At 38.7% G+C, this 22,909-nt stretch overlaps 1 protein-coding gene across 2 annotated transcripts; it reads left to right on the forward strand.

Moving 5' to 3' along the window:
• Positions 1-2,194: 2,194 nt before the first annotated feature.
• CLNS1A (chloride nucleotide-sensitive channel 1A) lies at positions 2,195-22,568 on the forward strand. Of its 2 annotated transcripts, XM_058545536.1 has the most exons (8): positions 2,295-2,371; positions 2,674-2,734; positions 8,100-8,236; positions 12,524-12,625; positions 13,267-13,374; positions 14,488-14,661; positions 19,140-19,229; positions 21,797-22,568. In XM_058545536.1, exons 2-7 carry the CDS (start codon positions 2,709-2,711, stop codon positions 19,205-19,207), a joined length of 615 nt encoding a protein of 204 aa, XP_058401519.1. In that variant the 5' UTR covers positions 2,295-2,371; positions 2,674-2,708; the 3' UTR covers positions 19,208-19,229; positions 21,797-22,568. The 2 variants fall into 2 exon arrangements, with proteins under 2 accessions (XP_058401518.1, XP_058401519.1); XM_058545535.1 differs by lacking the exon at positions 2,674-2,734 and having other exon boundaries at positions 2,195-2,371.
• Positions 22,569-22,909: the final 341 nt, after the last annotated feature.

Consider the following 22,909-nt stretch of genomic DNA (forward strand, 5'->3'; position numbering starts at 1 on the left):
AGTCTGCAGTTTTTGTGAAGTGTGGCCACTAAAGTTTCTACTTGGTTTAGTAGTGGTCAACTAATGATTGGACAGAAGTTTCTTTAAACATTATGATTTTTCAAGTCTCCTGTGGATCTGCAGAGTGAGGAATGGAACTAGGGTAAGTCAAATTGCCATGAAACTTGCTGGTCTTACTGAGATTCAGTTGTTTTTCTTGAATAAATGCTCCTTGGTTACATTTGGTTAATTTCAATAATTCTGTAAAAATCTTATTTTGACCATTTTTGCCAAAGTTTGTGTGGAGGAGTAAATTTTCAGATGTCCTTATTCTGCCATTTTTGTTAATGTCCTAGGCCTTTACTTTTAATAAATTATATCCACAATTATTCGATTCATTTTTTTTCACTTATATAACTTATTCAACACTTTTTTCAACTTATTGAACACTTTTATCAAATATTTTGGAATGCCTCATGTGTAACAGATAAGCTAAGTATTGGAGATGCAGGGCTCCAGAGGAGTTCCCAGTCTATTTGGGGAGATGAACAGGAATACGTTAGAAGGTAACATATGTCATGCATGAAGGAAGTACAGTGGGCCATAGGAGCCAAGTCATAAGCCCATAACCAAGACCAGGACTGACACGGGACTGAGAGTTGAGGGCAGTGTTCAGCTAGACACTTGAACAAAAGGCACCTTTATTTACAGATGCCTGTTTAATTCATACCAGTCATTATTAGCATCAATACTTGGCTGATAAAAAGGCCATCTGATAGGAACTTCCTCATCTTCCCACACTAATATTCTGCATCTGCCCCCGTCTTTTTCCCTTCCTACTTGACTTACTGAAGAGGTCTCCCCTGGACAAATACTACTTTACATAGGCTCAGAAGTATCATATTCCTCCTGAATTCTCCACGTTGGAGAAATGAGCCGGCATCCATTCAATCACTCAAGCTGGAAATCCTTTACTTCCCTTTCTTCTTCATTCATACTGATCTTCACCTTCACTACCATCTTGCCCTCAATCTATCTCCAGATTCAGAGGAGTTTGCCTTTGAAATAGGTCTAGAATCTGTCCCCATTTCCACCCTTACTGCCACTCTCTCATCTATACTATGGCAACAACTTCCTAATACTCTTTCTACTCAGAGGGCCCCTGCTCCAGTCTCACTATTAACAAACTAATCTCAGTTTAAAAATCGAACACTCCTCTAACTATTCAAAAGATAGAAGTAAAACTATTCCACATGTCCAGTCTTCCAGCCTCAACAGTCCTACAGCACACATATGATTATACTGATTTTACAGACAAGACAAGTGGCACCTAGAGAGACTGACTAACTTGAATTCCACTAGAATTCTCATGGCTAAACTCTTGGTCTTGAGTTGAATGCCTCAGACCTCTCATCTGTAAAACTGCATCAATAATAATAACTTTCTCATATAGTTGTCATAAAGAGGAAATGCAGAAATAATGCCGGTGAAGTGCCTAGAACAATGCCTGGCACATAACACTCGGTTACCTTTATCTACTATTATGATTATTTTTTAGGTTTTTATTGCTCTTATTACTTTGCTCTTCAGTGCCTAACGAAGAAATAAAGCAATAGTTCCAAATCTGGTGGACTAATTCTTACTGACGCAGGCAGCTCTTCACCCGGAGCTGACCTCTTTGGGCTCGTTTGCCCACAAGAGACGTGGGGATACGTGGCTCGGGCACGAGGGCGGTGTCAGGACCTAGACTGATGTCTGGGGCATGGCTGTTATGCTGAGACGTGAATAGGCCGGGATGAGGCTGGCCCAGGTGAGAAGAGCCGTCAACCCAGTCAAGAGACCTCTGACCTCTAGATGAGTGTGGTCTCTACTTCCTGTGCATCCTCAGGCAAGGGACTCCATGTCTCAGATATCTGTTTCCTCTTTTGTAGAAAAAGGAGTTTATTATTCCTTGTGCTTCCTCTCTCACAGGGTTGCTGTGACAACCCTGAAGTAGGACGTCGGGAAGAACCTTCCATTATTACAAGCCTGCAGCCTTAGAAATGGCAAAGGGGAGGGGAGTCACGTGACAAACTGGGCCAGGCCATCTCAGGCCTCCGAAAGCTTGCCCTAGAAGGTCTCGTCTCTATGGTGGCTGGCGCTCAAATTCCGGAGCAGACCAAGTTGCTTCCGGGGTAGTTGCCACCACTTCCGGGGCGGAACGCAGCGAGCTGGGTTTCCTGAGCTTCGGCTACCTCCTGGCGTGTGTGTCGGCGCACAGTGCTGCAATGAGCTTCCTCAAGAGTTTCCTCCCGCCCGGGTCGTCTGAGGGGCTCCGGCAGCAGCAGCCGGATACCGAGGCTGTGCTGAACGGGAAGGGCCTCGGCACCGGCACCCTGTACATCGCTGAGAGGTAGGGTCCCTGTCCCCGAGCGCCGGCCTTCTGCGCGCCGCTTTCCTCCTGCCGGCGCGGGCGGTGCGGAGGAGCGGGGGCGAGACCGCGACCTCGCGGCTGCTGGGAGGGGGCGCGCGTGCTCGGTGTCGCCTCGGGGATGCCTCTGCTGGGAGGAAAACTCGATTGTTCTAGTGTCCTCTCCTTCGGAGCCTGCCTTTCTCTCTTCTTCAGACGGAGTTCTCATTGATTATGGTTTTTACCCGCCTGTTTACCGGAGGTCTGGTGCGTGCGTTGTTCTTTACTCAAGCTTTTGTTTTAAGGTTCTGAACTTCCAGACCGTGAGTTGGAGTTATCGATGTGCCTGTCTTCTCCGATGAACAGGTGCGGGAAGTGTTACCCTGGGCGGGATACGTAGGCTTAGAGCAGGTTGTGGAGGATTTTGAAAGTTTGGTTAAGGAGTATAGATTTTCTTCTGTAGGTGTGGGTGGGGAGAGGAACACCCTCAACCCCACGCAGGCTGGGGTCATATCCAGAGCAACCTGACTCTCATTTCCCATTTCTGACTCCCATTTCCATTCAGCAGAAGGAATTGCCCTTTTATTGTCTACCTGCAGCACTTTGTACTTTCACAGTCAGATGGACATGGCCTAAATGTTGCAGTTGTAGAGCTAAGATCTCTGTTTCCTTGACATATGGTTCCATTCATCATCAAGCCAACAGTGACACAATGAATCCTTCCTGTCCTTCAGATCTGACTTCCCCTTCTGCTGCATCACTTTTGTCAACAGCCAGAGAAAATTTTTTTTTTAAGAGCTCATGTGATTACATTGAACGCACACAGATAATCCAAGATAATCTCCCTATTTTACTGGCAGTTGATTAGTGACCTTAATTAAATCCACAAAGCCCCTTTTGCCATGTAATGTAACATTCATAGGCTTAACACCAGGGAATGAAGGTCATGGGGGCCAAAATTCTGCCTACCACAGAGGGCACAAAAAAATGTAAAGAATCCTTGATTTATTTTTTCATTTTTAAGATTTTATTTATTTATTTTCCCCCCAAAGCCCCAGTAGATAGTTGTATGTCATAGCTGCACATCCTTCTAGTTGCTGTATGTGGGACGCGGCCTCAGTGTGGCCAGAGAAGCAGTGTGTCGGTGCGTGCCTGGGATCCGAACCCGGGCCACCAGCAGCGGAGCTCGTGCACTTAACCACTAAGCCACGGGGCCTACCCAGGAATCCTTGATTTAGAGAGAAATCTAGACATTGAGCAAAGCTTAGGCTTTTGGTCAGTCACTGAGATAGGAAACGTGGATGCGAGGAAAAACAAGTTTGAGGTGAGGAGCAGATAATGAGTTTGGTCTGGACATGTGTAGATTAGTCGGACATATGAGTGTGTATCTTGGGAGAATGGTATTAAAGATAGAGATTTGGAAATCATTAGTATAAGTGTTAGCATACTCATGGGAATAGATTATATTCCCCAGGAGAGAAGACGGCTAAGGATAGAAAGTTGGAGACATATCCACATTAAAAGGTAGGTTAGGGAAGAAGAGACTTGAGTAGAGAAATGAAGAAGGAGGAACCGTCAAATAAGGTAAAATCTGAAAAGCTTATGTTGGGTATTGACAATGAGATCTTGAATGATCTTGGGAGAGCAGTTTCTTTTAAGTGGTGGAGATTGAAGCACAAATATATTACTAGCCACTACACAATCCTGCAATCCCTTTTTCCTCCATGGTTTTTCTCTATATTGGCTCTTCTTTCTATAATACAACTCCTTTTTGGGTAAAATCCTATACTTGTTTTTTAATTTTGAAAAATTTCAAACCTAAAGAAAAGTTGCAAGTGTTGTTAATTAATACCCATAGACCCGTCACAAAGATTCATCAGCTGTTAACATTTTGCCACATTTATCTCTTTTTTTTCCTGAGCTATTTGAGAGTTGCAGACTTCACTTGTAAATAGTTTAGCAAAAATCTCCTAAGAACAAAGACATTCTCCTGTATAACCACAATACAGTTAGCACACTGAGGAAGTACAAACTCTTTTAAATTCTTGTTTTAAAAAAATTTTTATTTCAACTTTTCACTAACAAATATCTTACATTTCTTCCTTGAGAAAATATTTTTGAGGGGCCAGCCCCGTGGTGTAGTGGCTAAGTTTGGTGCGCTCCGCTTTGGTGGCCTGGGTTTTTGGGTTTGGATTCCAGGCACAGACCTATACCACTCATCAGCCATGCTAAGGTGGCAACCCACATATAAAGTGGAGGAAGATTGGCACAGATGTTAGCTTAGGGCTTATCTTCCTCAGCAAAAAAGAAAAAGGAATATTTTTGTAAAAAATACATATAGAAAAGAACATCAATTATATATGTAAAGTTTAAAGAATTGTAATTAAACTAACACCTGTATATCCACCATCCGGGTTAAGAATAGAATATTACCAGTACCTTGGACACCTCTGTGATCCCTCTGTACTCGTTATTACCTCCTTGGTCTCTTTCCCCTTTTTGTTTTTTCCCACCTAGCATTTCCAAGACTTGGTAGAATAAAGGTCTCAACAAACTGGGAAGGCTTCCTAGAGGATGTGACAAATGAGGATTAACAGTTAGCCAGGTGAATGAGGTGGGGCTGAGGGGATGCTCAGAGGCAAGGGTGAGAATTTGGATGTTGTGTATATATGTACAGTCATGCACCACATAACGACGCTTTGGTCAATGATGGACTGGATGTACAATGGTGGTACCATAGAGCCTAGGCATGTAGTAGGCTATACCATTTAGGTCTGTGTAAGTATCCTCTGTGATGTTCACACAACAAAATAGCCTAAGGATGCATTTGTTAGAACGTATTCCTGTCGTGAAGTGCGCTTGACTGTATATGTGTTTGTACACACACTCACAATCTAGCAGTCCTTTATCTGAGGGAATGAGAGAGACAGTGGAAAAATAATAAAGCTGGGCAAGGAGAGAACTGTGTTCGTGAGCCTGGCTTATAGCCTGATGGCTTTGGGAAAACTACTTTAGGATTTTAGGCAAAGAGGGACAGGGTCTGACTTGATTTTAGGTAGATAGTTTCTCAGATGTGTATTGAGAAATTTAGAACTCTCAGGCTTATTTCAGAAGCTTAGTTTTCATAGGAAGTTGACTTTTTATCCAAATAAGGAAGGGAACAGAGGCATGAATCATTAAAGTAGATCATTTGAAACAGGTAAAATAAAATAGGTAATTAAATTAAAAATAGGTAATTTAAATTTACAAGTAATGCTTTTTTATAACTTATTCTAAAATTAATTTTAAACCAAATAATTAAGCCATCCCAAATTCAAGACGTCTGTTACCTTCCTGTCCTGTTTTTCACCCCATGCCGGGAGTAAAGGACACGGATCATGCTTGTGCAAAGGCATTGGAAGTTAGCAGAACATTCCTCTGCATGTTTACTGGCTTTCTAATTCTTGTTTTTCCCTTTTGTGACTCGTGTTTTCTTTGGGACTGGGTATAGTTAATTAGATATTTTGGTTTTGGAGGGCTTTTCTTCTAGAATATACGAGAAGAATAAATAAAAATCAGAACTTAATGATCAGAGTATATATTGCTTTTAGGTGGAATTTGCTTCTGTTCTGTAGACTGCATAATCCATGTCTGTGGATAAGATTATGAGAGCTCCCTAGGAAATGCTGTGCTGAGGCAGCATGGTGTTCTGCCAGGAGTAAGGAACTACAGAGCAGTTATTATGTGCTTTTTAAAGTAAAGGCCTTAATTTGATCGGCACTGAGTCTTTGTTGGTATTTCAGTTTTTCCGTTTCCTAATTGAGTCATTAAAGAAAGTTTTGGGGCTCTGGATATTTGAAATCAGTTTGGACACCCAAATTTGGAATACTCCTTTCTTAATTGTGGTAATGCCAGGGGATTTTTGAGTTGAGAAAAAGGAGTCTATTTGCTTAAAATAATATAGTTTTAGTAAGGGACTGGCAATACTGCTATGATACATAAGCACTGTTTCATCTCCTCATTAAGCGGAAAGCAGTGGACAGGAGAGGCACATGCAGCACACAATCTAATTACAATAATAATATCCATTTTTTTGGAACCAGTGGGAAGAGTCATTCTGGAAAATCATTTCTAGAGCTTTTACCACTTTAAGATCCTTAAGATTTATCCCTTTAAGCCTCCCAGGTTTTCTTTTTCTTTTTTTAATAAGCATGTTGGATGGAAATCTTTCCAAATGACAGTACATATCTTCTTGCTTTTGCGTTTTTTAAGTGTACAGTTCATTACGGTTTAGGATATTTTCGGAGTTGTACAATTATCACCACAGTCTAATTCTGCCTTTGCTTTTGCTACCTGAGGGTCATGTGTCATACACTTATATTGTACTCTTAGACATTGATTTTCTTTAGGGGGCTGCAGTGTAAAGTTCAGCCTCCTCTGACATTGAATATGAATGATCTCAGACTGTTGCACTGTCATCGTTCCTGCCCAAGGGAGTCCCAGGTTCTCCTGTTTTATTTGCTTTTGCTTGATTAGAAATTAGACAGCCAGCCTTGTTAAAATTGTATAGAAAATAGAATGATACCAGGGTTTCATTGCATTAACTTCTTTTTTTAATAACAGCTTTATTGAGATAATTCACATAGCACACCCATTTAAAGTGTACAATTCAGTGGTTTTTAGTCTGTTTACAGAGTTGTGCAACCATCATCACAATCAATTTTAGAATATTTTCATCACCCCCAAAGGAAACCATCACCCATTCGCAGTCACTCTCTGTTTCCCTCTAGCCCTAAGCAACCACTATATTGCATTAACATTTTTTTGTGGTTTCTTAAGGGTTTTTTTGCTACTTTTTTCCTGCTAAGTGGTACAGTTCCAGATGGGTGAAGTATTACCAAAAAATTAATCAGCCCTTACTCAAAACTCAACATACTGATTTTGGTGGTATATTTCCTTTGTTATGCCAATAAAATATTTGCATTTGCCCACTTTTGGGGGAAAACTAGACCTTGCTTATCTGTGGCTTTCTCTTAAAGCTACAGAATAAAGGAAAGCCTTCATAAAGTCTGTCTTTCCATGTGATAATTATTTTCTAACTTGGTGAGTATAATTATAGCCCTTTCATGTGTATATCATTTAATGTAGGATTAGTGGAGAAATTAGTGATTCCCAAGTGTTTATTGCATACTTACCTGCTGAGCACTGTGCTAATGGTTTTGAAGAATGTTGTTAAATAAAGGAATATGACAGGTTCTGCTCAATTAGCTCACATTCTGTCAGGGTACATGTGAGATTCATTACCACAGAATTAAGTGCTAAATGTGGTATTACTGAGCATAAGTACAATTTAGAAAAAGAAGAGATTATTATGGACTGCAGTAATTGGAGGGAGGACTCTTGGAGGAGCTGGGACTTAACCAGATGAAGAGGATTTGCAAAAGCAAAGAAGGCACCTGAAGACATTCCAAATAAGAACAAGCATAAAAGGCATAGAAACACAGATGTGACTTAAGGAAAATCGCATTTCAAATCTATTTGAAATTTTAACTAGAAGAAGAGACCATAACAGAATTGGTCTTAAAGAAATTCAATTCCTGCTGCTAAATTTTCTTACTTTAGGAATATCTCTAAACAGTAAGCTTGAATTTATTCACGTGCATAAAAGTGTCCAAGCGAACCTTTATAAACTTTAGGATGTTAAATTAGAATTTAATTTCTTAAAATAATCTACTTGTAATATGTTTTTCAGCCGCCTGTCTTGGTTAGATGGCTCTGGATTAGGATTCTCACTGGAATACCCCACGATTAGTTTGCATGCAGTGTCCAGGGACCTAAATGCCTATCCACGAGAGCATTTGTATGTTATGGTGAATGCCAAAATTGGAGGTATGTATGGTGTAATTTAATCTTGAGCTTCCTTTAGTATACCGTATTATGTTTTTAAAAGCAGTCTTTGATCATAATCAATGTAATATTCAAGCCATTGACCTATTTTGGATAATAGTTTATTGAGCAAAATTTCAGCGCAGTAAAATAATTTGGGCATTGCCTTTTATTTTCTATATATTTGCACTTAGAATTATTCAGTTATTGTGGATATATTTCTGATTTTTCCTCGAGTTTAACTGTTTATTTTCTTTGTAAAGGCATTTATGTTTGCCACTCTTAGAGGCTTGTATCAGTATACTTGATGCTTTGCAGAGATTAGGGTAGAACCTTTTTTGTTTTGTTACAGAAGTGGTTTTCAGTGGGGGGCAATGTTGCCCTTCCCCCACATTTGGCAATGACATTTTGATTGTCAAGACTGAAGTGGGGGAGGAGTGCTACTGGCATCTAGTGGTTAGAGGCCAGGGATGCTACTAAACATCCTACACTGCACAAGACAGTCTCCCACAACAAAGAATTAATCCTGTCCAAATGTCAGTAGTGCCAAGGTTGAGAAACCCTTGGTTACAAGATTTCCAATTTTTGCTGTTGGAGATAACTACAAAGACTGATAAAAATCTAGTGAAGTTGGTGAAAGAAGAAGAAAGATAAAAAAATCCACTTTTTAGACTATTAACAATGGGTTGTAAGAATTCTGAGTGAGAAACAAGTTAGGCACAAAATAAAAATTTGCGTTTGATTTTTGTAAGTGTAACTAAAGAAGTTTATGTGCTATATTGTGTTAGTTTAATATGTTTGTCTTTTGTAGAAATGCAGAACTTGGAGGTTGAAAGCAGATTTGTCACACCTTTAGTAAACTTTTGCTTTTGAAATAATGGGTGGCTTTTCTTTGAAATAGTGTGTAAGAGACAATCCCATGAGTTTTCCTGTTAAGCTATTGCTCCTTTAATTTGTGATTTTAATATGGTTTCAGGTATAAGATGACCATTTATATTCAGTATGACACTAATGATTTAGTAATTTTTAGGGCTTTTGGCAAGCACTGCCTCATTTAGTGGTAGTGACTGATTCAACTACAGTCACTCGTTGCTTAACAACAGGAATACTTTCTGAGAAATGGGTCATTAAGTGATTTCGTTGTTGTGTGAACATCATAGAGTGTACTTATACAAACCTAGACGGTGTAGCCTACTACACTCCTAGGCTCTATGGTGTTAATCTTACCGGACTACTGTCGTATATGCAGTCCATTGTTGACCGAAACTTCATTATGTGGTGCATGACTGTATCTCAAAAGATGTTTGTTATAAGATTTCAAACTCTTGCCATTGGTAAGGGTCCAGAGATAGATGAAAATCTAGAGAAGTTTGAAAGAGCACATAAGGAGGAGTAAAAGCTGTTGACTCGTCGTTAAGACTTTGAAACAAGGATATATTGGGCACTAAAGTTCACTTTCCACCTAAGTAAGTACAGCTATGATCTTATAACCAAGAGTATTATATGTCGTGTTTTGTTTAAAGCACTCATTCATTCATAGAAATTCTTAGAAATAGAGTGCAAGGTACCCTTGTTGGTCACTTTCACATGCTGGTGTGAAATGCCCGTAAATAGTGTAGAACATTGGCATCGGGCAAGGTGCATGTCAAAAAGTAAGGTTAGAGAGGTAGAGTTTGAATAAAGCTAGCTAAAGAGAAAAGCACACTGAATAAAAAGACTCTGTCATTAACTTGCTAGCCAAGTCATTTTCATCTCTCTCAGCCTCACTTTTATCCAGAAAAAGTAGGGGATTGTAGTAGTCTCTAGTTCTTAAGCCTGGCTGCACATTAGAAACACCTGGGGAGCTTGTTACAAATGCAAATAGTGGGAGTCCCAAACCAGGAAATAAGGATTCAGTAGGTTTGGAGTAGACATTTTAAACGTTTGCTCTATGAGATTATTTTCTTGAAATTGATGGGATTTTGATTAATCCATTCTTAGTAAAGTAAGTAGGACTTTTCTATTGTACTAGAAAGTAGAATCCTCCTGGGGCGCATTTATTTCGGTAGTTCTCCAGTTCTGTTTATCTGGAACTCTACTTTTCTCATAAGTCACACGTGCTTGGACCCTATTTTCCCAGCCTTTGCTTCTCTCATCCTGGTTCTCCAAACTCCAGATTTTTTTCTCTTTGGCTTCCCTCCATAACCCTCTTTAAAATGGACCATCAGCTTATTGTTGAGGGCATTAGATTATTTTTTAAATGACTAAAAATTCATTCCCATTGTTGAAAATTTAGCAAGGTTTAAAGAGACTGAAAGTATGGCAGCCATGATCTAGCATGAGATGATGAGTGTTGGTCATGGTTGTATTTTTTTTCCTAATTATAAAAATATAAACTATATTACATTTCTATATATTGCCTTAAGGTAGATTCTTAAGGATATAAAAGAAACTGTTAATAGTGGTTATTTCTAGGGTGAGGAACTAGGCTGGTAGGATCTTAATTTTTCCTTTGAATCCATCTAGACTCTTTCAATTATTTTTATACCAGCGTGTATTTTATAATTTAAAAAGTGATGTTCATTCAGTTATAGGATAATAATTACAGTATGATATCATTTCTTTAAAAATGCATTGAAAAAGTTTGATTGTACCATAATGTATTCAACTATTTAGTTAGATTTCTCCAGAATTTTTGTATTATTTTACATTTACAGAGGACATGTATATTATATTTAACAATATAATAACATTAGAAACTGGACAGAAAAAGTCCTATTAAATCTGTTATTTAAAACTGTTAATAGGGGCCATTTTAAAATTTTTCTTTGTTTGCTTATCTGTATTTTTTCATTATTCTACAGTGAATTTGTATGACATAGAATAAAAGTAAAAAAAAAAATTTAGTGGATACTCCCTATCATTGATTTCTATGAGTAGAATTATTGCATTAAAGGTAATAAACATTTTTAAAGCTCTTAACATGTATTGTCAGATTGCTTTCCTCAAAGTTTATATCAATTTATACTTTCAATAGTAATGTATAAGAATACCTTTCCAGCTTCATCTGCATGGAGAATTAACATTTTTTTAAATGTTAACTTTAATATACTAAACAAAATTTAATTTATATTTTTAAGATTATTAGTTTTGAAGTTTTTGGGTCTAAGTATTTTGTTGACCTGGGTTTTTTTTTCATTATGAAATAATTCAAACATTGAAAAGTGCAGAGAGCAATAAAAAAATTTCATTATTTGATATCCAGCATAAGTTTTAACCTTTTTTCTTAATTACTCAAGTGTTTTAAAGAAATAAAACTATATCAATACTGTTAAAATCCTTTTCATATCCCTCCCCATTTCATTCTCTACTCTCTGTCTCTAGATTTAAACATTATCCTAAAGAAGGTGTGTGTCCTTCCTGTCTGTGCTTTCAGATTTTACTGAATATGCATATACCCACAAGCAATATAATGGTTTGGTTTAGTTTTTAAAATTTTAATATAAGTGGTATTATATATATCCTACAACTAGCTTTTTCACTGTATTTTATTTTTAAATCTATCCATTTTGATACACATAAATCACATTTGTCCATTTTTAACTGCTATCTATAAAACATGTTATGACCAGATTACAATACATTTATTTACTTTTTTAAAGGAACATTTATTTTTTATATTTTCACCAGTACATGTAGTACTTCAGTAAACATTTGTGTGCAGACCCCTTGTGTACATAATACTACTTAGATGAGGAATTGCTGGGTGGGAGGATCTGCACATCTCCAGAGTGGTTGTAGCGATTTCCACTTCTACCAGCAGCATGTGCTAGTTCTCTTTATTGAACATTTGTAGTTTTTTCTTGCCTGCAGACTTTGTTAATTATCTGTTGGGTAAGTTAACTTTTGTGGGCCTTAGTTTTCTCATCTGCAAATTGTTGGTGATGAAGCACGTCAGTGGTTTACAAACTGCTGCTGAACCCTTAGTACAAGGTGAAAGGTAAAAGAAGCAGATGACAGTGAAACTATACTTGTTAGAGGCCTGACTGTTTGAGTTTCCTCACCCCCACCATGACCCCGAGGGGGCTCAGAATCCCTAGGGTTCAAAGAAGTACAGTGTGACTAGACCAGAGAGACTATCCAGAGTCTTTTTTAGCTCTAAAATCGCTATGTTCTTATAATTTGAAGTAAAAATTGAATTGCAGTATTTAGATAACATCAGTAAGCATCCTTTAAGAAATTCTTTTAGGCTTCTTTTTATCAAAACAAATAAACAACATCACTAAGAAATTATTTTTATTCCGTTTCTAGAAGAATCAAAAGAATCTGTTGCTGATGAAGAAGAGGAAGACAGTGATGATGATGTTGAACCTATTGCTGAATTTAGATTTGTGCCTAGTGATAAATCAGCATGTGAGTGTTCTGTAGAATTGATTCTTTTCCCTTATGTACTAAGCATTCCCCCTATTGATACATATGCACACCTTTTCCCTCATTACCTCCATTCTATTGCTTTTTCTTCATTTTAGCACCTGTAATATTGAGGACCAGGTAGCTATTAATGTTAAAGATTGTGAATGTACTGAGAGTATAGTAGACACCATGTTACATGGTGTGTTTTATGAATGGAGGAATCTGGTTATTTTCATTGACTTGATGCTGTTGACTGTGAATCCCACTGGATAGAGGGCAGAGAAATCATGGCAGTTCCAAAGGATAGCTGGAAAGAGCCTTATCAGCTGAGAGGGGCTTCACCCTGATACCAGCAGTCTGACCAGGACTTTGACTCTTTTTCTCAGAAAATCCAACCAGGCATGAAGAGATCTCAATAGTATCTCGAAATGAACTCTTATTATTTTGTGACTTATTCATTGCCATCAAGCACTTTTCAAGACTGATCCTCCTTGGAGTTTGGCAGGTTTTGTTAATATTGTGACCCTAGTATACCACTTGTCTACCCATTAAATTTATTTGCACTGATTGTTATTTTATTAAATTTTTATTGTTAATTGGCCAGAAAAAAATATAAATTACAATTTAATATTCTTCTTCAGTGGAGGCAATGTTCACTGCAATGTGTGAATGCCAGGCTTTGCATCCGGATCCTGAAGATGAAGATTCAGATGATTACGATGGAGAAGAATACGATGTGGAAGCACATGGTTAGTGAAATGGACTTTTTAAGTGTTTTTGTGTGTAGGTGTTTCATTTTAAGCATTTATTTGTACTAAGGGTATGTGATTATAGTTCTCTATCTCTATTAAGTACCCATATAGTATGGTTATTAATAAAAGTGAATGGCACAGTTTATGTCTAAGCCAAATTGGAAAAAATTTTGGGCTTTCCAAACTTAAGGGTAAAAAGTAGAGATTACCAGGGGTAGAAAAAGGGGTAAATAGAAGGAAAGAAAATGGTAGTTAGGAAAGTGGGTAGTCAGGAGAGTCTTTTAAGTTGATGCAGCTGCTCCCAGAGAACAAGCCTTGTCCCTCCACCGCTTGAAACCTGTATCATCTACATCTTTATTTAACATATTCCTTCAGGTAGCTCACTGCCAAAGTCATTTCTGTTTCCCAGAGTCATACTTCATTTATCCAAGAGTATTTCCCCTGGCCTCCCTACACCAGAATGCAGTCACTAGCCTGGTAGAGTCTCGTAACTTGAGATGTCTGCTGTTCTCTTTTCTTCCCTCACTGGTCTCATCTATAGCAGTCTGGCTATCTAAAGCCCTCTCCTCCATATGTACGCACTCCCTGGCCTTAGACAAACTCATTTCTGGGATTCTCCTTTATGTATCTAAATTCATTCTCATCTTGGCTGAGATTTTTGGGTGATTCTTATTTTTGTATCCATTTTGTATTTCCCAGAATTTCTGATTTTTTAAAAGGAGCGTGTGTTTTAATCAGGAAAAAACCTTCACTACAAATTAATATCAAGTTAATTTGCACTTACCTGTGAAATTCCCACCTTGGGCTAATATAAGACTTCCTGACCTTAGGAATACTCTTTTCCTTCTAGTGCCCAGACATTTGATTCTTTGGGAATTGCTGTTCACTGTCTCATTATCTCTTGGAATCCCTTCTCATCCTAGAGGGTAGGGACATTTGTTTTGTATTTCTGTTTTGAACAGATGGCTTATATCTGTGTGTTAAATGAATGTCGAAAAGTATTTTCCTGGAAGCCTGTTTTACTGTACCTTATCTTCGGTAAATGCAAAATTGATTATCCATTTTTTCCTAATTGTTTTATAATAGCTCAAAAACTTTTTATTTGTTTAGAACAAGGGCAGGGAGACATCCCTACATTTTATACCTATGAAGAAGGATTATCCCACTTGACAGCAGAAGGCCAAGCCACGCTGGAGAGATTAGAAGGAATGCTTTCTCAGTCTGTGGGCAGCCAGTATAACATGGCTGGAGTCCGGACAGAAGAGTCAATCAGAGATTATGAAGGTGAGTATCCTTCTTTCTCTTCAGTGTGAACAGTCAGGTGGTCACTTGGGCAACAAGGAAAGTTATGGAGAGACTTAGGTTCTTTTGGAAACTCTAAGGCAGAGAAATCTCGGAATTAACTTTCTATAATGTAGGAAGCAAATGTAGAATTACTTAGAATGGAAATTCTCATGTAAATTTTTTTTTTCCTTTTTTTCCTAACTACAATAATAGTCTAGAGTCACAGTCAAAATAGTTTTTTTTTTTTTTTTTTTGTGAGGCGATCAGCCCTGTGCTAACATCCGCCAATCCTCCTCTTTTTTTGCTGAGGAAGACGGCCCTGGGCTAACATCTGTGCCCATCTTCCTCCATTTTATATGGGACGCTGCCACAGCATGGCTTGCCAAGCAGTGCGTCGGTGCGCGCCCGGGATCCGAACCAGCGAACCCCGGGCCGCCGCAGCGGAGCGCGCGCACTTAACCGCTTGCGCCACCGGGCCGGCCCTCAAAATAGTTTTAAATGGGCACAAAGAAGAAATGAAAAGCCAAGTATAATTCTAATTGAGAGACGTCTATTAATTTTCTTTTGCATGTCTTTCCAGTCTTTTTGTTTGTGTGCTTATGTGTGTATATGCCTGTGTGCACACATCGATGCTGCCGTTTTTGCTTTTAAAATGGATTCCTACATGATTATATGCACAACTAGGGTAGTCAGTTGATTTAAAGGGCTAGGCAGCATTTAAGAAGGTTGGGTTCTCTTTTTGTGACAAACATCTGGACCTTAAACAAGTGGCTTTAAATGTTACTATTTCAGTCATCTCATACTTGTAAGCTTCTTTGTAAATATTTTCCCTATTGGACTGGTCCCCTTTTCTAAGTATCCTATTTCAGTTAAAATCTCGAAATATTCTTTCGACTCAGCCTTTACCATTTATTCCCTTATCTAGTCCAATACTGAATTCCATGGATTTTTCCTTTAAATGACTTTCAGATCTCCTTGCTATTACTACTGCTATCCTCCAAACCTAGGCCCCTTTCTTCTCACACTGGATTTACAGGAGTAAATTTTTAGCCTCAGTCATCCCTTCCTCCACCTCACTGTGCCATATTAATCTTCTGAGAACACTGTGTCACTCCTTTTTAAGGATGTGCCATCAGTGATTGCCTGATACTCACCATATAAGATTCAAATTCTTCACTCTGACTCTGAAGAGACAACCCTGTCTTTGTATCAGATGTCTCTAATCCTCTTCCTGCTACCCTCAATAAAACAGTTAGATGGTGCTCTTATGTGCCAGACCCTGATTTAAGCACATTACACATATTTACTCATTTAATCCTCTCAAGAACCCTCGATGCTCTTATGATCCCCATTTTACAGATGGAGAAACTGAGGCACAGAGTGGTCACAGAACTTGCTTGAGGTCAAATAGCTAATAAGTGCTGAGAAGATTAAATGAGCTAATATGCAAAAATGATATACCAGGCACTCTTATAAGCACTTCTTGCATCTTACATGTATTTATTTATTTATTTATTTATTTATTTATTTGTGAGGAAGATCAGCCCTGAGCTAACATCCATGCTAATCCTCCTCTTTTTGCTGAGGTGGACCTCCTCTGCGCTAACATCTATTGCCAATCCTCCTCCTTTTTTCCTCCAAAGCCCCAATAGATAGTTGTATGTCATAGTTGCACATCCTTCTAGTTGCTGTATGTGCGACGCAGCCTCAGCATGGCCAGAGAAGCGGTGCGTCGGTGCGCGCCTGGGATCCGAACCCGGGCTGCCAGTAGTGGAGCGCGCACACTTAACCGCTAAGCCACGGGGCCGGCCCTTACGTGTGTTTGATATATGTTATTATTTTATGTTGCTACAGAGTCTTAACACTTCTTTTTAGTGATGCAAAATATTCTTTTTTTTTTTTTTTAATTTTTTATGATTTTATTTATTTATTTACTTTTCCCCCAAAGCCCCAGCAGATAGTTGTATATCACAGTTGCACATCCTTCCAGTTGCTGTATGTGGGACGCGACCTCAGCATGGCCGGACAAGCGGTGCGTCAGCACGCGCCCGGGATCCGAACCCGGGCCGCCAGCAGCAGAGCGTGCACACTTAACCGCCAAGCCATGGGGCCGGCCCAGATGCAAAATGTTCTTAAAGAGGGTTACCATGGTTTTTCTTTTATTGACATTTATGTTTCTCTCACAATGCTGTGGTCAATATCTCCATGCACGTAGCATGTTGACCTGGGGGTCCTGAAGTTCTGAGATATTTTAATTCGGAAAAGTGTAAGCTTTGGGTCACGTTATTATTCCTTATGTCTCCTCTCCATTTTAGGCCCTAGCTGGTGAGCCTCTAACATAGGCTTTAGGCTGAGATGGCTCAGATGATTTCTGGTGCTCTACCAAACTCTTAGCTGAAAGAATTCAAGACGTTACCTTTTTCTGTTACAGTGATTGGCTGGAGAGTGCCCTTGGACGATGAAAAGCCTTTCATCACTGAAGGTTTTTTGTTTTTATTTTTAATTGTACAATTTTTTATGTAATGCTTTATAGCAAATGATTTTAAGATCACAAACACTTTTTGTTAAAGTGAGATTTTTTGGACTTTTATTCCTAGGCTTCATTAGCATATTGAGAGCTGCCTGTATATTAACCTTCTTCAGCCTGCACCATTCCCTGTCCTTTAAAATTCTGAGTACCCACATCACTCTTTTTGCCATTTATTTATTTATTTAGACTTGTTTCCTTTTTCCTTTTTAAAATTTGATTTATTTTCTAAATTTTTAAAATACAAATTGTATATATGTAAGCTGTGCAACATGTTTTGATATACATAGTGAAATGATTACTGTAGTCAGGGTAATTAACATATCCATCTCCTCACAGTTACTTTTTTTGTCTATGTATGATGAGAACACCTGAGATCTGCTGTCTTAGTAAATTTCAGTCTTGTTGCCATTTAAACACACACTATCTACTAGTGGCAGTTCAGGGCTTCATGTGCTTATTTATGTAAGAGGTGTTTATTGAGCTGCTGTACCAGGTACAGAGAATACAGCAATGCTCAACAGAGACGAGGTTACTGTCTTCATATCAATGACATTCTGGCTGAGAGAAAAATAAATTAACTAATGAGGCAGTTAACAGTATATTGTGATAGAGCATTGAGATATAGGGGAAGCTTGAGAACCTGTGGAATCAGAGCTGGGCCCTTCTACCAGCCTGCATAGAGAGAGATTCTACCTTCATGGAGTAAGTGACATCTAAGCCAAGATCTGAAAGATAAATAAAATGACCCGAGTGAAGGGGGATTGCATACAGGTTGGGGAGAGAGGCAGGGAAAGGGATCGGCCATGTGGAAAGGTTCATGAGACCAATCAGTTTTGGAGAACTGGAAATAGTTGATTATGTCTAGAACTCTGAGTATAAAGGGAAGTTATTATAGCAACAGATGGAAGTGGAGTAGTGAACTGGCTGTATCTTAAAGGAACTTGAAAGCTGTTTTAAAGAATTTCAACTTCACCTTTAGATCAGTGGGAAGCCATTGAAGAATTTTAGTTTGATTAGTGTTTCAGAAGATAACACTGGTATGATAGGGAAAATTAATTGCAGAGGGAAATACTGGAGAGAAGAAGAGAAACCCTAAGTAACTTAAGTTTTAAATTAAATGAGAGATAGTGGCCTAAATTAAGTAGTGGCAGTGAATGTTAAAAGACTTAACAGATTAGAGAGATATTTAAGAGATAGAAGCAACAGAAGTTAGAGACATGATACAGGTTTCTGGATTGGGCAGGTAAGAGGTATCCTTTAGCAAGACTGTTTGAAAAGAAGCATTTTCCATGTGGGAAGATGATGAGTTAATTTTTAGATACGTGTTATGTTTGCATGCCCTCCTGGATGTCCAGGTGGTGGGGTGCCAACGGGCTGCAGGCAGAAGCTAGTTTGTGGTGGGCTGAAGAGTCAAGGGGTGAATGGGAGCCGAGGAAGTCGAGAAAGCAGGTGTAGACAACTCTTTCCGGGGGGCTTTTTTTCTTATCTCCTCCCCCCCCTTTTTAATGAGATGAGAAAAACAGGAAGATAAGCAAGAACCTTGCTTACTTACTTTGTCTTTTCTCTTGAATTATGTTGTAAGCTTTGTAAGGATAGGACTTCATATCTTTAAAAAAGAGTCACACTGTGAATACTGAGCACAGTTCTATGAAGAGTGAACAGTTGAGGCTTATGCGTTTGAAAGTTCCTACCTAGTGTTATTTTAGTGTTGAGGTGGAGAATTTACAAAGTAAATGTTAAACGTATAGACTATTTTTAAATTGGTCTAAATCCACATGTGGCGTTTTTCTTTCTCAGTTTGTTCCTTGATACTTTAATTTTCATAAGAGAAAGAAATGGCAACTGTTAGCAACAGAGGGCACTAGTTTCCTTCTGGGCGAAACATAAGTTGAATCTTTACCTATCTGAAGCACTCAGACTATTGCTCAGCGGTTAATTTTTCCTTCAGATGGGATGGAGGTAGATACTACACCAACAGTTGCTGGGCAGTTTGAAGATGCAGATGTTGATCACTGAAAAAGATTTATGCTGCTTTGGGGTGAGTAATTTATTTTCTCCTTTGTCACTGAACATGAAAATCATGTGAAATAATTTTTATTTTCATAATTCAAGAGAACTCTATAAAATCAGCAGTTTGGGGAAATGTTAGTTATCCATTTCTGAAATTATCGAAAATTATGTTTTTTTCCCCTAAGAAATCAAGGTTTGCAAAGAGGGTGACATTCAGGTTAACAATTACTGAGCACTTACTACATGCCAAGCTCTGCTCTAAGCACTGAGAGTACATGGAAAAATAAGACACACCCATCTTCAGTGAACTCAGGAGAAGGACATTAGGCCTTTGTTGAGAAACGGAAATCTTGGGACCGGCCCGGTGGCGTAGCGGTTAAGTGTGTGCGCTCCGCTTCGGCGGCCCAGGGTTCGCAGGTTTGGACCTCGGGCGCACACCGACCCACCGCTTGTCAAGCCATGCTGTGGTGGCGTCCCATATAAAGTAGAGGAAGATCGGCATGGACGTTAGCCCAGGGCCAATCTTCCTCAGCACAAAAAAGGAGGATTGGCATCAGATGTTAGCTCAGGGCTGATCTTCCTCACGAAAAATAAAAAAAAACGGAGATCTCTGTCTCTCTGGTTGGCTCAGCTGGGAGCAGCAGAGCCTGAGATCATGTCCTGGTCTGGTCTGGAGTCACCTTTTCCCACTTGTGATGTTTGAAACCTTAACTTGTTCATTAAAAAACACAAAGCATAGGTTGCTGCAACTCACTGCTGTTTAGTTTATGGAGAAAGTAGAAGTAATTTCAAGCTGAGTTTAAGCCTTTAATCATAATATTGTATTGGTTTTCCTCTTTCTGAAAATAATGGAGGACCAACATTCTGGGCACCTTATGTTCAAAGCTGATTTGCCAAACTGTAACAAGCCCACGTTCAGTTGTCCAAAAGCTGTCGTTTCCCAAGTTGCTTTATACCTCCTTTCCTTACTGACATAGGAGCTCACTGCCATTTTTCTCTCGTCTGACACATTCTCATGAGCTTTGTCTGAAGTTTGTCCCTATTTATTCACTGCATGTTTCTCTTGAGAAATAAATTGTCCTCTGCCAGCTTGAGTATCTCAACTGTATGTTAGATAATAACTGAAGGTCATGTGGCCAGTTCACATCATACAGAGCTAGGACTAGGAATCCTCATCACCCTTCCTTTATAAGCTGTAAGACTTTCACATTGTTCAGTTGTCGTCCCTCTTTCCCCACTACAGTGTCCTCCTGCCTCTGACCTTATAGCGTTTTCCTGAATACTAACTGTCTTCCAGTCTTTGAGATGCTACTTATATCCAGTTCCTTTATTTTATTAAAGCATATAGTAATAGCATGGCAAAATTTATATCTTTTGGCTTGATTCTTCTACATTGTCAGTCATCCAATTAGGTGGTGAGATGCCTCGTTATTCCAAGTTCCATTTACCTTCCAAATTATTGCCATTGTGAATATAACGTTGCTTTTTATACAAACCATGAGCTGTGATAATGGACCTCTGCTTTCCTCTCAGATGCTGCCAGTGGAACTATCAGAAAATAATCTCTTAGAGTTCTGTGATTTATAGCTCTTTGCTTAAATACTTAATTTTTATTTCCACAACATTTACTTCTGTCATTGGTAGCCATATGGTCTAAAATCAGCAGTGTCTCCTCTGCAGTTAGCTAAAATTATGTGTTCATGTTGCTACAGCTCTGTTACCTTTAATTTTCAGATATCACGGTTCCAGATGTCAGTACTTCACTATTCTATTTCATGGGAAATCTTTTGGTACCAGCTTAAGTCTTCTTCCCTTATCTCTCGTATTCTTATTTCTCACGTTCCTGATACTTACTTAGTAACTTTTATTGAAACTGGAAAACAGATTTTTTTAATCTGGCTTTCACATACTTCTTGAAAAATAGACTATTCAGAGAACACCAACCACTCTATTAATAAGGATTATGAGAAACTCATTTGGTATGTCACTGCTGATTACACAAATGGGATGTTTCTGCAATTCCCTGGCGAGAATTCTTAGGATTCTTTGTAATGTAATTTTGTGGTGAAATAACTGTTCAGTAGCCACAGACTTTCTAATGAGCTGATGATTTGTTTTCTCTTCATTTTATGCTACAGCTTGAGTGGGGAAATATTTTATTCATGAAGTTTATACAAGTTCTTCATCTGGATAATTGACCTAAATTCTGAACAATGTCTGTAAATTTTTAATCATTTAAAATTGTATTCGCCTTTAAGGAATGAACAAGGAATAATTAGAGGGTGTGTGCAACCATTAAAAATTTCAAGATAATGGCACTAGGACTTCTCAGTGCATGAACTGGGCTGAAGGGAAAGGCACATGAATGGGGGAATCACAATTCTGCCACTTAGGGCTCTGTGCCTTTGGACGAGGCATATAACTTCTCTGATCCTCAGTTTCCTCATCTGAGAAATGGGGATGATAATAACTACTTGGCAGGATTGTTGCAAAGACTGAGATATAATATATCTAAGTCCCCTGGCACTCTTGATGAGGAATTCAATAAATAATAGCTATTATTGTTACAAACACTGTAAACCTTTTGTTTTTCAGATTCTGCTCATAACTGTAGGAGAGAACTTGGTGCCTCTTCCACTGTGGAGTGGGTGTTGATGAAAGTCTTTTCTTTCTCCAAAACTCACCTGAACCAGTTCTTTCTTGAGACAGACTATACTGAGACAACAAGTTGTCACCAGCAGAAGAAACTATGACCTTTATTAACAAAGGTGAATTAACTTAACAAGAGGGTATTTGTAGTTTATCATTTACCCCAGAACTTTCTGTGTCTAGGTACCCTCTGAGTAGGCCTATACCTCCTACCTTCACTGTATGCATCTTCTGTAACCTAGCAGGCCCACGTGGTGAAAATGCACAGGCGTTTGGAGGTGTAGGTAGACTGGATGGGAAAGAGAGAGGCTGAATCTAAGATGTACCCCTTTAGGGCCGGAAGATACCCTTATCCCTTAAAAAGAAAGAGAGATCTCAGAGGAGTCCTGGCCTCTGCTCATGCTCCACAGGAGAAGGGTCTTTTTACTAATTTGGGACCCAGATGAATTCATTCGGGCATCTCTAGGGAGCCTCTTCAGCAACATCCCAGCCACGCATACTACCACTCCCAAGTGCTTCTGAGTAGCTTTTGCTCCTTTCACCATGTTTCGCCAGTCCGTTCTGTTATAACCGCTTAGGTTATATCCTTTAATTTCCAACCTCTTAGGTCGGTTTCTGTAACAGAACAAGTGAAATTAGGATGAAGTCCTCAAAGTACTTCAGATGATAATTGTTTTGTCTTTGTAATAGCTTAACAAATAAATCTAGGTTTTCTATATTATTGTGCTCTCATTCTTGACTAAACCATTAATGAAAAATGTTTTTTTAAAAAATTAATGCTAGCAAAAAATGAGCATCTTGTTGGTCTTATTTTTGTTTGACTTTTGTTGAGAACATGAACATTAAATGAATAAGAAAATGTATAGTTAGAGCGTCTGACAAATATTTAGTAGGGCAAGGATTTAACACATTTCAAGGGATTTCTACTTCTTCCACTTGGATCAGGAGTAATTTCTTATAATATTTATCAACTCTCAATTTTTAGTTTTCACAGACACTTGGGTATTTATAAGGCAGATTTGTAATTATGGCTTTATACTTGGACTTTTGGTAACATTA

This window comes from Diceros bicornis, chromosome 7 (genome assembly GCF_020826845.1).
Source record: "Diceros bicornis minor isolate mBicDic1 chromosome 7, mDicBic1.mat.cur, whole genome shotgun sequence".
Taxonomy (NCBI): domain Eukaryota; kingdom Metazoa; phylum Chordata; class Mammalia; order Perissodactyla; family Rhinocerotidae; genus Diceros; species Diceros bicornis.